Consider the following 13,895-nt stretch of genomic DNA (forward strand, 5'->3'; position numbering starts at 1 on the left):
TGTAGGCACTCATTCACTCTCTCTCACTCTCCACAGATGCTGTCAGACCATCTGAGTTTCTCCAACATTGTCTGTCTGTGTTTCACATTTCCGGCATCTGCAGCGTTTTGACTTTATGTCAGATCAAGCCATGTTCTTTGAGTAGTGGAATGGTCTTCTCCTGGTTCTATTTTATCTGTTCTTATTTTAAAAGTAAGATGAAAATGGATCCTCATTTTACCAATCCTTTGGTGAGAAAGCAAATTCAGAATTTGGAACAAGTGAGCCAAATGCATTTTCTGCTTTCTGCCCTTGAACAGTGAAACAACACAGTAAACAGCCTGTATACTTTGTTCATACACAATGGAGACAAGATGAAGCCTTGCTTGCTGAGATTTTATTTTTGCAGCTGAATAGTATTGGCTCTTACATTGGATATAGTTCTGAAAAGCCGATTTGGTTGGTGTTATGAGTTCAGTTTAACAGTGCAATCTGTCCCATGCTTTTGTTTTGCAGTCAGCGAAGATACGGCACCTCCCCACATTCCTCACCATTTCTTTACTGCGCTTCAATTTTGATTTTACCAAGTGCGAACGTTACAAGGAAACAGGATGTTACTCCTTTCCAGTCAGGCTGGACATGCGGCCTTTCTGTGAGCAGGTGGGTCACCGTTTCTGCTTCACTTTTAACAGGTTCAAGATCAGCTTGAATGCAGTTGACTGTGTTGATTGCTGCAGTGTTTTTCCATGGATGATTTAAAAACATCTCTTTTTTTGCCTAGATAAGTTGAAAGGAAGCATGTATTTCAGACAAAAGGATATCGTAACCCAAATACCAATATTGCCTGTGAGGCTCAGTGAATTTATGTAGTGAGTACTGATAAGTACCTCCCGACCACATCACCTCCTGTTCTAGTTGGTTTCCGGTTTGCTTGCTGGTCTGTGTTGTTAGCTGATTGTAGTTGGAACAGCAATAGAATCTCGACAGCTGGCCTCACTGTGTGTGGGCATCAGAACCTTGTCCTTTGAGGCTGACAACCAGCTGGGGAACTTGCATGAATAAATAAGCAATTGGATTTGTTGCTATGATATAAAGACAATCACCATATCTTGACTTTTTTCTCTCTTTTGGTGTTGGTCATGAGTATCTGCCTTTAATCATCCACAAGGCAGAGTGTTGAGATTAGGTATTGTGAACATGTAGAAAGATGCAGCTGTGGGTGCAGACTTGTGTTCTGAGGTTTCACTGAGGTTGGTGCAGCCACAGCCTCGGATCAGATTGAAAAACAGAAATTGCTGGAGAAAAGGTTGTTTGACTGAAGAATGGCAGTTGCGTGTAGATAGTAGAATTAAAAATTTTTTTAAAGGTAAAACATACTGACTATCTTCAATGGAAGTGTTATTGGTGTAATTATTAACAGTGACAGCGGCATCCTGTGCTTCAGTTGTGTTCACATTTTTGGAGTGGCATGATTACACCACATCCAAGGTTAATTATGGTTCCTATTTATGTTAATCCTGTAATAGAGTTTTCAATACTCAGTGTTAAATTGTTTAAAAATAGAGTGGGAAACCAAGACCAGAAGGTTGTTAAAGCTTTTTTTTCCCTTAATGCATATTGACTGATGAGACTTTCACACTGAACAGCAGGTTAATGGTGCTACATACCAACTTTGCAGTTAACATAGAAACATCAAAGATAGGAGCAGGCGTAGGTCATTCACTGAGCTCGGTTGGCTGGTTTGCAATACAGAGTGATGGCAACAGTGCTGGTTCACTTCCCACTCTGGTTGAGGTTATCATGAAGGACTGCCCTTCCCAATCTCTCCCCTTACCTAAGGCATGGTGATCCTGGGGTTAAACCACGAGAAGTTGTCTTATGAGAGAGCAGCCCAGTGGTTCTATAGGACCACAGCATCTTCACCTTTTACTTTTGGTAGCACTTCTACCTTAAATAGTACATAATGTGCAATTTAAACAATAGGGGCAAGGTAGCTTATAAACTTTGTTGTTATGCACAGCCAGTTTTGTTTTTTTCAAAGGAACTGATGTCTTAACTTCTTTTGTAGTAAGTCAGGCTATTCAACATGGAGCGAGGCCTGCACAGTACTTTCCACGCTGTAGCCTTGTCTTCTACACGTGCAATTTTGACCCGAATATCTGTGACTCCGTTCCCCAGTACCCCATCTGCCTTGGGGCTCCGCGCTATCCTGGTCGGAAGTGAAGTTGCAAAAGCTTTTCTAAACTGAAAAAGCAAGAAAACTTCTGGAGCAAATGGAATCTCTGAATACAGAGAATATGTTTACCTAGTACAACTATCCAACCTAATTTTGCTCATCTATGACGAAGCGCACTTACTGTGAGAATCTGAGGGACTGTATCTGAGAATGGAGGCAGGCCCAATTTCAGTAACTAATGAAGAATATTTCTGCTGTTTGTCAGAGGGAAAATTACTGCTAGGATCTTCCTCACATGCTTCCAGGCAGTGGTTAAGGCACTCCTTCCAGAGTTGCACTGCAATTTTTCGCAATCAAAAAATACCTCAAGATATAATCTTTGCTTCATGGCAAATTTGAGAAATGCAAAGAACAGCACCTACTGCTGTACATACCCACTTCTTTCAATTTTGTAAAGCCTTTGGCTGTCCACCGTGAAAACCAATAGAGTACACTCCTCAAATTTGGCTGTTTTTATAAAGTCATCGCCAGCTTCTACCTACTCCATGATGACATGCAATCTATCAGTCTTAACACTAAACCAGTGGCAGTCCCTCCTTCAGTGACATGAACAATGCAAATCGAACTATTTCAGGCGAGAAACTGTTCAAATGGTGCTGCCTTCAATTATGAAGTCAAAGTCATTCCAATCTTGATCATAGAGTTTCAGCATGCAGATGATGCATATGTGGACACTCAGAAACTGTGCTCCATGTCATCGTTGACTCTTTTTGAAAGCAAAAGGAGAACACTTGGAAAATGAAGATCCTCATCCAATCAAGTCCCATAGGAAAACATCTCACTCATTTGATTAAGATAATGTGTGATGCCCTACAAAATTAGTCAGTTTTCTTTATTATGAAAGCATCCTCTCAGCTGTAGATAGATGTAGACAAGAAAATTCATCATTGTCTCCAATGTTCCAGCTTGCCCTTCAGCCAGTTGGAGAAAAGAATACTTGAAGACCAGGCTTTCAAACCCAAGACTGAATTATATGGTTGAATTGGTGTGTGATTTCTGAGCTGCTTTATGCTTTGGAAACTTGGATAATCTACAGCAGGAATCTTAAAGCAGTGAAGAAGTACCACCATCTTTGCATGATCCTCTAAATTGGTTGTCAAGAAAGGCAATAGTATATTCTCACAAGCCATCATGCTTAGTATTATTTATTCATTTTTAATGGGATGTGGGCATCACTGGTTGCCAGCATTTATTGCCCGTCCCTAGTTGCCCTTGAGAAGGTGAGTGGTGAGCTTCCTTCTTGAACTTCTGCAGTCCACCTGCTGTGAGTTAATCCACAATGCCCTTCGGGAGGGAATTCCAGGATTTTGATTCTTATTGAGGCAACTAATCACCAAAACCAATTTTTCTGGACCAGACATTCTACGCTTGACCCCAGACTTCTGAAACAATTATTCTATTCAAGACTCTGTTGTGTAAGAGATCCTTAAAACAGCAGAAACACTTCAAAGATGCTTTGAGGGCATCTCTAAAGAGATCAAGCATACTTGCTGATCGTGGAAGTCCTCACAAGTGACTAGCTAAAATAAGGAAATCTAATTTAGGCTCTGAACAGGATTTTGTCAGGAATTTATGGAGACAAAATTGAGGCACTGGAGGGAGCACAGAAACCTCCGAAGACCATCTACCTATTCTTCACTGACCGCTTGCTCCAAGTGTGGTAGAGTGCAAAATTGAATCACCATTATCAATCACCTCCAGAAACCATAGATCTGGAGTGGGTTACCCTTGATCCAAGCTACTACCTAAGAGAGTTTGAACAAAAGAATATAATTCTAACTACATATAACTGCTATGTTGACTGAGTCACTTGGAAACATCCTGAGGGATGTGAAAGGCACTACATTAATGCAAGTTCTTAATTTCTCAGGAAGATTTTGACCACAATGACTTGATGTGCCATTCATTCACAATGGAAGGAGAAAACTATAGGGTTTGTTTCAAATTAAGGCATAAAATGGTTTGAAGTGTTAGATATAAAGAAAATTTTAATTTATAAACTCTTAAATTCCTTCCCTAATCTCTGCCTCTGCACGTTTCTCATCTTTAAAATATTCTTCAAGCTCCACTCCTTTAACTTAAGCAATTAGTCACCTGTTTTAATATTGCCTGGTGGCATAATTTCTCTGAATTCCTAAGACATGTTAGGGCATGTTACAGCATTAAAGATACTTAATTAATCACATTGCTATAATAAATAATTTCTACTGTTGAAAATCTCTTCACCTTCCTTGTTTTGCTTTATAGGATAATCTGCCAGATTCTGAATATGAGTATGATCTCTTTTCTGTAATCATCCACAAAGGAGGCTGTTATGGAGGGCATTACCATGCATACATCAAAGATATTGATCAACTGGGCACCTGGTTTTGTCTAGTGAGTCAATTACTATATAAAAAGACTTCTTGTTGCTCTTCAGGTATTTCCTAGTGTTAATAAATGTCTCTAACCTTTTGGCTTAAAATAGATATTTATCCCAAGAAACATGTGTCTTTGTTTTAGTTGTTTTGACTAAGATTTAAAAAAATAACTTTGATTATTTTCCTTGTGACTCATGACATCTCTTGAGTATGTAGCCATAGTGTCATTGTTCTGCCAACCATCAGTATGGTCTATCCAGCAGTTTGTCTGTAATATTCCAGATTATTGTCTCCTAGACATCTGCGATAGTGTTTTACTTCTAGTTGGATGGAACTTTTAAATAAAAATAGTTCCCGTAGAAAGGACGATTTTGGAAATAAGTGAGCCCATGCCCTCAAATTGATTGTTAAATGTAGTCAAAGTTTTAGTTCCTTTTTGTAAGAATAGTCATAAATTGAACCCTTCTTGCCAATCATTTAGATGATTGGAGGTCTGTACCTCAGTGCCATTGACCCAGCTTTTTCTCCCTACTTCTTGATAACCTTATGTGACAAAAATCAATTGATCTTAGCCTTGATAATTTCAGTTGACAGGACATACTATATTTAGTGAGGCAAGGTCAAGAATTGCACTGCCTTTTCTATGAAAAAGGGCTTCCTGATTTGACTCCTCGAGTACCTAACTCAAATATAAAGATAATGCACTTATTCATGACTTCCCTGTCAAAATAATAATTTTGTCATCCCATTATCATTTGAAAATCCCATTATCATTTTAAATTGGATCACCTGTCAACCTTGTAAGCTTAGATTAATGTAACGCAAGTTTTGGGGGTCTTGTGGTGTGGTGGATTCAAGTGCCTACCTGCTCCAGAGGTATGTCATTACAACTCTGAACACGTCAATTACAATTATCTGCAAATAGATTTCAGCAACAGATCCTCATACATGTACACATTACGCATGGTGCCATTCTGATGATTCAGTATTGTATCTTCTCCAAGACCAGTATTTGTTTTGGTAAGGTGCTGTGCACAAAACCCAACTCAGTGCTTCAGGTGGGGCCTGACCAAGACTCTGAACAACTGAAGCATCAATTCCTCATTTTTGTATCTAATCCTTTTGAAAGATTAGGTCTTCATTGGCCATTTAAATTATTGTTTGTATTTGTGAACAACAGGGGCATTTAAATCATTTTGCTTTGCTCTAGTTCCTAATCTTTCACCATTCAGAAAATGTTTTAGTCTGATTTCTCAACTTCAAAGAAGGCTACTGTATTACGCTCCCATGTTAAACTCCATTTGTCATCATTTCATCTACACACAAACTGTTTGTGGTCCTTTGCAAACTTCTTGCTCCAATCTACACAATTTGCTGTACCTGCTGACTTTGTGTCATCTACAAACAAATTTGCAGCTCCCTATTTCTTCATCTTGTCTTTTTCATTTGTATGATGAAAAGCTGAGGCTCTAATGTCATAGTACCTCCATGGGTAAACCATGTCTCGCATATTGACAATCAGAAGCTATTTCCATTTATCCTTAACTCTCTGTTTCCTACCTTCCAATCAGTTACTGACTCACATGACAAGGTTACTGTCAATTTCATGAATTACCTCTTTTTTTTTCGTTTAAGGCAAAGCCTTTTCAAATGTCTACTCGATGTTGAAATTGGCAGAATGTTTAATTGCTCCCTTGTCTACCTTGCTCATAATTACCTCAAAAGAAATTTCCGATAAATCAGTTGGATGTGACGTAGACTTCACCCATCTATGATGTGTTTTCATTGGTTATTATTTGTTTAATTGGTGAGGAACCCTAGACCTCAACTTAAGTCTGTAAATGAGTGAGCCAAAGTCTTGCACTCTATCTTGCATAGCTTCAATTAATTTTCCCACAACTAATGCGAAACTGACAGGTCCATTTTTCTCTGTTTCCTCCTTCCTATACTGTTCTAAGTTAAAGCCTGGTATTTTGAATGTTTTAATCCAAAGGCATAACTTCTGAATCTAGAGAGCTTTGACTAAGTCATCTGCAATCTCCTTATGTGTTTCTTTTTATACCCTCATTTCAGTATTTTCCCCATTAATTCATATCATGTTCAGTCAAAGAGCCAGTGACCACTTGTAGCTAGAATGTGCTTTTCTTTATAGGATGAGCAGATGACGGTAGTCAACTTACCAAAAGATTCAACAAATCAAGACCACTTGCTGGAATTGGGGGATCCTGTAGAAATCCTGAAAGCTATTTTAGTACAGGTATTGTATTCAACAAGGATATCCTTGTGATTTATATTACAACTATTCATAGCCTATTACACTGTGAGACACTCAATTTGATGATCTATTACTGTAATGATTCAAGATGTGAAAACATGAATACACATCAGCTCTAAAGTAAGATGTCAAATCTTATTTGATTACACTCATGTTAACTATTTTAAAGGTACTATATAAAAGTAAGTTGTTGTACAAAACTCCTCTCGGCTCCAACATCTAAGCCAGGCTAAATTGATTAGATAGATTTTGTAGGAGCAAATTACTGCCAATGCTGGAATCTGAACTACAAACAAAAAGTGCTGGAGATCACAGCAGATCAGGCAGTATCCATGGAGAGAAAGCAAGCTAACGTTTCGAATGTAGATGATTCTTGATCGGAGCTTCATCACCTTTCACTTCAGCTCTGTTGAAGAGTCACCTAGACTCCAAATGTTAGATTTTGTGATTGTGCAGAGTTGGTTGAAGCAGCCAGTCGATTGGCTGTATGCCTGTTTTGACTGGGTAATCTCCTGAGATTTTTTTGGCACAAATTGCATGTTGTATAATAGTTCACTCTCATAGTCTGTATTAGGTGCTTCACAAATGTGTTTGTCTTGGAGTTAACTGGTAACTTGAGAAGTTAAACTGTCATTGATGCTTCCTCTGTACCTCAGCTGAGTGACTTCCAGCAGCTTAATAGCTACCTTTCCAGCTGGAGGCTTAGTAACTAAGATAGTGAGGACTATTTTGCTGATGCTGTCCTGTTGGACTTAACAATATGCTGAAACTATTGTTAGTACTTTTAAGATACTTGCTCTATCGTATTCCTGTCTCTGTTCACATTTAGATGGGCGTTGATGGCGTACTGGTAGATCAATTGGGCCAAAAATTGCTGGAGAAAGTTGGTGTTGCATGGAACAAAAGATACCGCAAGCAACATGGACCTTTAAGGAAGGTAGGAGACTGCACAATGCGATTTATTTTAATTCATTTAGGAAATGTGGCCTTCAATGGCTGGGCCAGCATTAATTGCCCATCCCTACTTGAGAAGGTAGAGGTTAGCTGTCATTTTAAACACATGGAGTCCAATTGGGATAGGTACACACACACTGCTGTTCGGGATGGAGTTCCAGAATTTTGACCCAGTAACAATGAAGAAACAGTAATATATTTTCAAGTCAGAATGGAAAGTGTATAGGAGAGGAACTTGCTGGCAGTAGTAATGCCATAAATCTACTACCCCTGTCATTCAAAATGATAGTGGTTGTGAGTTTGAAAGGTGCTGTCTGAAGAGCTTTGGTGAATTTTTGTAGTGCATCTTGTGTATGGTACACACTGGTGCTAATCAAGGTCACTTATGGAGGGAGTGAACATTTGTGGATATAGACTTATCAAACAGGCTGGTTTGTGTCAAGCTTTGTGTCAGTTGTGTTGCGTTTCTTCCATGTTACTGGATCTGCATGTATGCAGGCAGGAGGGGAATATTCCATCATACCTGACTTGTGTCTTGCAGAAAGTGGGCAGGCTGTGGGGAGTCAGCAGCTGAGTTACTTGATGTGTGGGATTCCTAGCCCATGACCCCCTCTTGTAGCCACTGTATTTATATGGCTAGTCCAGTTCAGTTTCTGGTCAATGACAACTATCAGGTTGTTATTAATAGGTGATTTGGTCATGGTAATGCTATTAAATAACAAAGATTAGATTCTCATTTGTCTGGTGCTTGTGTGACAGGTATATTGTTTGCCACTTGTCAGCTGAGACCTGGCAGGTCTTGCTAGACCTGTTTTTGTGGCCATGGACTGTTTCAGTATTTGAGGACTTGTGAATAGTGTTGAACATTGTACAACTAGCAATGCACATCCTCTTGATATCAAGGTTAGTCATTGTCTCTTCACCTTTGGAGTTCACCTTTTTAGTGCATGTTTGGACCATTGGCTGTAATGAGGCTAGGAACTGAGTGGACCTGGCAGAATCCAACTTGAGCATCAATGAAATGTTATTGTTGAGGTAACACTGTCGATGACACTTGCATCGTTTGCTGATGATTGTGAATAGACTGATGCAATAATGTTTGGTCAGAGTGGATTTATTCTTTTTGTGGACAGGGCAAGCATGGGCAGTTTACCATCTTGCTGGGTAGATGCCACTGTTTGGGCTGCAATTCAAATTACGATTGATTTCAGATTCAATTTGCTGTGGTGGGACTAGTCTTCAAACCATTAGCCTGGATCTTTGGGTTACTGTTTCAGTGATAATACCACTACAACACAGCCTTTCCCAGATAAGCTGTTACTCAGCTGGCTTGTCTGCTCAATTTTAATGCTGCTCTGTGATTGTTTTAAAGTTCTATTATACTCTTCTCCCTTTTCTTTCAGTTTCTGGAGAGTCATCCTGATGTGTTTCTGCTCAAAGCAGATGGAACACGAGTTGCTGTAAAACAGGTTGGCCATGACTGTTCGGGGCAACAGCCCAACAAATCCAAAATCAAGAAAGCACAGGCAGAAAATTGCAAAGCCAGCACCTCGCATGCTGACAAGACGGAAACACACTCCAAGATACCAGCTTCTGAAGTACACTGGTTTGATTTTGATGATACCCAAGTACGGCCTATCCAAGAGAAAGACATTGAGAAGCAATTTGAGGGCAAGGAGTGCGCCTACATGCTGTTTTATAGAAAATCTCAACTACAGCGACCAGCAGAGGGTACGGTAAATCAAATGTTCAATTAAACTGCAGTAGGATTTGGGGATGATGTGAGATAATAATGGGTGTCAGTCAGTTTCTTTGGGAACTGAAGAATTTTTGATTCTTGGTTCTCTGAAATGCATACCGCTCCTACCAAATACTGTGTTCCTTGGCTATCAACTCCATCTCTTTCTTTGACAACTACCTCAGGCTGGATGGACTGTTGAAATCTTATTATCATATTTGATCCTGACACAAACCTCCAAGCACCCATCTGTATCATCACCAAGTCCGTTTATTTCCATCACAGTAATATTGCCTAACTCCATTCTTGCCTCAGCTCATCTACTGATGATTTCTTGTTCTTTCATGTCTTTGTTATCTCAATTCTTGATTACTTGATGGTACTCCTGACCAGCCTCCTACTTTCCACTGCAGAAACTTAAACCCATCCATCTGCTGCCCATGTCCGAACTTGCATTAAAACCTGTTCATTCATCAACCTAAATGGATCTCTGCACTTCTCTAATCTTCAGTGATATCTTGCTGTATTTATTTTTGTCCAACAATATGCAGTTGACTTCCACTCATTAATGTGCTTATACATGATTGATCACAATCCTGCTGTCTGTTGATAGAGAGTGTGATCTTTAAGGGGCTAATTATTCATGTAGTGATAGCTTCAATTACTAAAACTAAAATGATCTGCCATCACTTTGCACTGCAGCATGCCTGTGGGATTTTCATGAGCCTCGAAATACTAGCAGAACATTGCCAAGTTCACCATTAATTGAGCAAAACTGCAACATTGTCAAAACTTGTTTTTTAACCCCTTCTGCGTGTTAAAATAAAAATGGGTTGAGGTGCATCCTAATAATCATGCAAGGTTTTGTTAGAATTGATGCAGAGAGAGAGTATGTCCTCATATGTGGAATTCCATAACTTACTCCATTGATAGAGGTTAGTCACTAAGAAATCCAAAAGAGAATTTAGAAGAAACCTGTGTTTATGTAAAGAAAATGGAACATGCTACTACAGAGAATGGTTGAAGCAAATGTTATCAATGTTTTTAAGGAAAACTAAACAAGCATACTGGGGAGGAGGGAGAACGCAGGGAAACAAGAAAGTAGGAAATGGATGTCTCAGTGATAGGTTTAGATTAGAAATAATTCGTTTTGAGTTGTGCAGAAACATCAGTGAGGTTTTGTCTGTGATACATATCCTCTGATGTCCTGTGCAAATCCATAGTCTTCATGGGGATTGTCATTGAGCTAGTCAACATTGCACCTTTTAAGGAAAGAAGTAAACATTTGAAACAGAGATGGGCTCAGGACCATGGGTATAGTGGAGAAGTGAGATAGTAAAATTTATTTCAATTGATTTAGCAGAGTTGACCCAGATTGGTAGTTTCTGTCATCTCGTGATAATGTAATGTGAGTCATTAATTTTTTTGTCCCCCAAGTAAAACATTAAGTTTGCTCCATTTTTACATGTTCTTCTAGCTCGAGGAAATTCGAGATACAAAGTTCCTCCTGACTTACTGGAAGAGATAGCCAACCTGGATGCCAGTCTTCAAAAACAAAGGTACTCTCTGCAGAAATGTGAATTAGAGTTTTGTTCTAAGAGATGCCTGCTTGGAATCAAACTGTAAGCTTTTTACTAATAATTTTATATTGGACATTACAACCAAACAAATGACAAAAATTGCAAACCAAATTCAGCAACGTGGAGTTGTACAGTAAGGGAGAGTACTAAAGAACAGCATAAGGAAGTAAACAGCGAGGAAGCAATCCATGATCTTTCTTATTGATCAGCATTATTATATTCATTGAATGATTACCCACTAAGTATAGGTTTGAATAAGCCTAAATTTCACAGGCACAAGAGAATAATTTTGAAATATAGATCATACTCAAGTCCAAGTTTGAGAAGTAAGTGAACATCTTGCTAACTCATTTCATTACCAATACCTTCCACTGAAGTTTAAAAATTATTAGGGAGAAAAGTTAAAATGAATGGATGCCAATTGACTTCAAGTGGCCATTAATCATTTGATCTAATTATGATTGAAAAATCATTGAATTAAGGAAGACATTTACAGCTTTATCCAAAGATACAGACCACTGTTGTTTTTCCTTAAGCTTAGTAAATATAACAGTTCATTTAATTACAAAACCAATCTTTCTAGCAGTGAGTGTTGTTACAAAAACATTGATCATGTACCAAAACAGATGGCTTGTAATTGTGCTATGTTTAAATTTATTTTTTATTTCAATTTCCATGTAAAAACACAGTTGCAGCCTTCAAAAATTTTAACAAATTGTAGTGATTCTGAGTCATTCTGTCTTTTGGCTGAGTTCCTAGTAATACACAATGTTTAATCATTTCGATTGAAATCGACTTCACTCTTTATTTTTATCTTCAAGGTGAGTTTTATAATATTCAGACTGCAGTGTTGAGCTGAATAGTCACATGGCAGCAGGAGATTAACTCGGCACCATTTTATTGGTCCTGAGTCCAAGCATCTTGTCAGACTACTGCCTCTGCATTTGCAATGGTGGGCAGAACAGGATGTCTGCGGGCCAAAGAAAAAAACATAAAAGAGTAGCTGGCTGGTATCTCCACTGGGAGAAGTGAGCAGCGCTGAAATAGATGGTGTCATAGAAAGGCTCACAGGGTGGAACACACAAAAAAAGGACCAGAGCAGCATGGTCCCTTCTCCACGAGAATGCACCCTACCTTGAATGAACCCCTTTTGCTTGCAACTCCCTAATATCGACCTTTACTGCAACCTTTGGTGGCATTTGACCTTCCACTGAGGTGCAGTCTCTGAAGCATTCCCTGGACTCCCAACATGAGGACTGTGTGCAATATGCTGTTTAAAATTCCAGCACTCTCAGAAAATACCCATAATAAATGCCCTGGTGAACTGTGTGGGAGAGGGTTGCTGATTTAAATGTATCTCACCTGAAGACACATGCCTGGACGTGGGACTATGTAGGAGAGCCATGTAGAAAGTGTGTACTGCTTTCTTAGCCATTCACACCTCTAAATGTGCTATTACAAGATTAGGAAAATCTTCTGGTGCATTTATTCCTCCTCCCCCTGAACAGCATGACTATATTGACACCGCAGTTTAATTTTGTTAAATTTGCAGGCTCACCAGAAAATTCTCCCAAAAATCTAAGGTCAAATTGTTATCTTTTAATGAAGTGAAAATTTAAAAAGTCAACTTTTTAATCTCTAGGGCAGTCTGAATATGGAGATACACTCACCGCAAAGAAATATTATAATTCAGCATTGCTTTAAAAATTGGAAATTTATGGTGATAATCATCAAATGCAATTGCTGCTGTCTCCTAGATGCTCAGCACCCTGACTCTAATCTGCCAGCAATGGCTGAACCTTGCTCTCCTCTTCACCTCTCTGGCTGTTTTGAAGTGAAGCCAGTGGACCATTGTTGGAAGAGTTTTGAGGACACCACTCAGGTATAGGAAAGTATTCTGTGCCCTGTCTGCCCAAATATCTGGCCTTTCCATTCACTGATCTCTGATTTTGGGTTTAGCCAATTGAAGTCTGTAAGTTGTGTCCTGAGGGATGAATTCCAAATTTGGGTTGAACACGAAAGTATATAAAACATTACTTTTCTTCAACACGAAAAGCAATCATTAGTACTTAGCATGTGCCATGTTTCTGCGAAAGGTAACCCTCACATTTTGATTGCCTCAGTCTAAAGGAAGCATAACATTTCCTTAAAAAATGTGTTCATTTCTCAATTAAACTTTAGTTTTCCTGACTGGAAGCAGCATCTACTGACAGTGGATGTTAATGTTTCATTTTAAGTACTGGGAAATGTTAGAAATGTTAGGAAGTTAGAGAGAAGTTTTAAGCAAGGTGCGAAGGGGTTTAAGAAAAGAACAAACGGTAATGTTTGTGCTGGCTGGATGCAGAAGAGATTGCATGACAGAAGAGTTAGTAGTGCGATGTCAAAGGAAGTGGTAGTGGCAGAATGGTAAACAGCTATTGTTCAGAAACAAGCGTAAAAATAAAATCTGAAGCAGACCAAGTGAAATTATAAATTCATTATAGAGTCTGGAAGGCTGTAATGTCAGTCAGCAAAGGACAAAAGGGTAACTAGGGAGAGAATAGGGCCCCTAAAAGATCAGCAAGGGCACTTATGTGTGGAACTGCAGGAGATGGGGAGAGAGGAGATATTAAACGAGTATTTTGCATCTGTTTACTGTTGGAGAAGGATAAGGAAGATATCGCATGTTGGAAAATAAATAGTGACATTTTGAAAAAAAAGTTCATATCACAGAGGAGGCGGCCCTGGATGTCTTAAATTGCATAAAGATGGATAAATCCCCAGGACCTGATCA

At 39.0% G+C, this 13,895-nt stretch overlaps 1 protein-coding gene across 1 annotated transcript; it reads left to right on the forward strand.

Annotated features, from left to right (window-relative positions):
- The first annotated feature begins 224 nt into the window (after positions 1-224).
- Positions 225-13,838, forward strand: LOC122547417 (ubiquitin carboxyl-terminal hydrolase 40-like). The gene is made up of 7 exons (XM_043686042.1): positions 225-639; positions 4,463-4,591; positions 6,728-6,832; positions 7,680-7,787; positions 9,208-9,535; positions 11,020-11,101; positions 12,880-13,838. The coding sequence occupies exons 1-7, from the start codon at positions 619-621 to the stop codon at positions 12,893-12,895; spliced, it is 789 nt and encodes a 262-aa protein (XP_043541977.1). The 5' UTR covers positions 225-618; the 3' UTR covers positions 12,896-13,838.
- Positions 13,839-13,895: the final 57 nt, after the last annotated feature.

The sequence above is a fragment of the Chiloscyllium plagiosum genome, unplaced genomic scaffold (genome assembly GCF_004010195.1).
Source record: "Chiloscyllium plagiosum isolate BGI_BamShark_2017 unplaced genomic scaffold, ASM401019v2 scaf_9448, whole genome shotgun sequence".
Classification (NCBI taxonomy): Eukaryota; Metazoa; Chordata; class Chondrichthyes; order Orectolobiformes; family Hemiscylliidae; genus Chiloscyllium; species Chiloscyllium plagiosum.

Bases quoted from the DNA above. Each gene is read 5' to 3' on its own strand.
- LOC122547417 (XM_043686042.1), top strand. From the start codon at position 619: ATGCGGCCTTTCTGTGAGCAG. The intron at 4,592-6,727 runs GTGAGTCAATTA...TTTTCTTTATAG, and splicing joins TGGGCACCTGGTTTTGTCTA to GATGAGCAGATGACGGTAGT. The intron at 7,788-9,207 runs GTAGGAGACTGC...CTTTTCTTTCAG, and splicing joins AACATGGACCTTTAAGGAAG to TTTCTGGAGAGTCATCCTGA.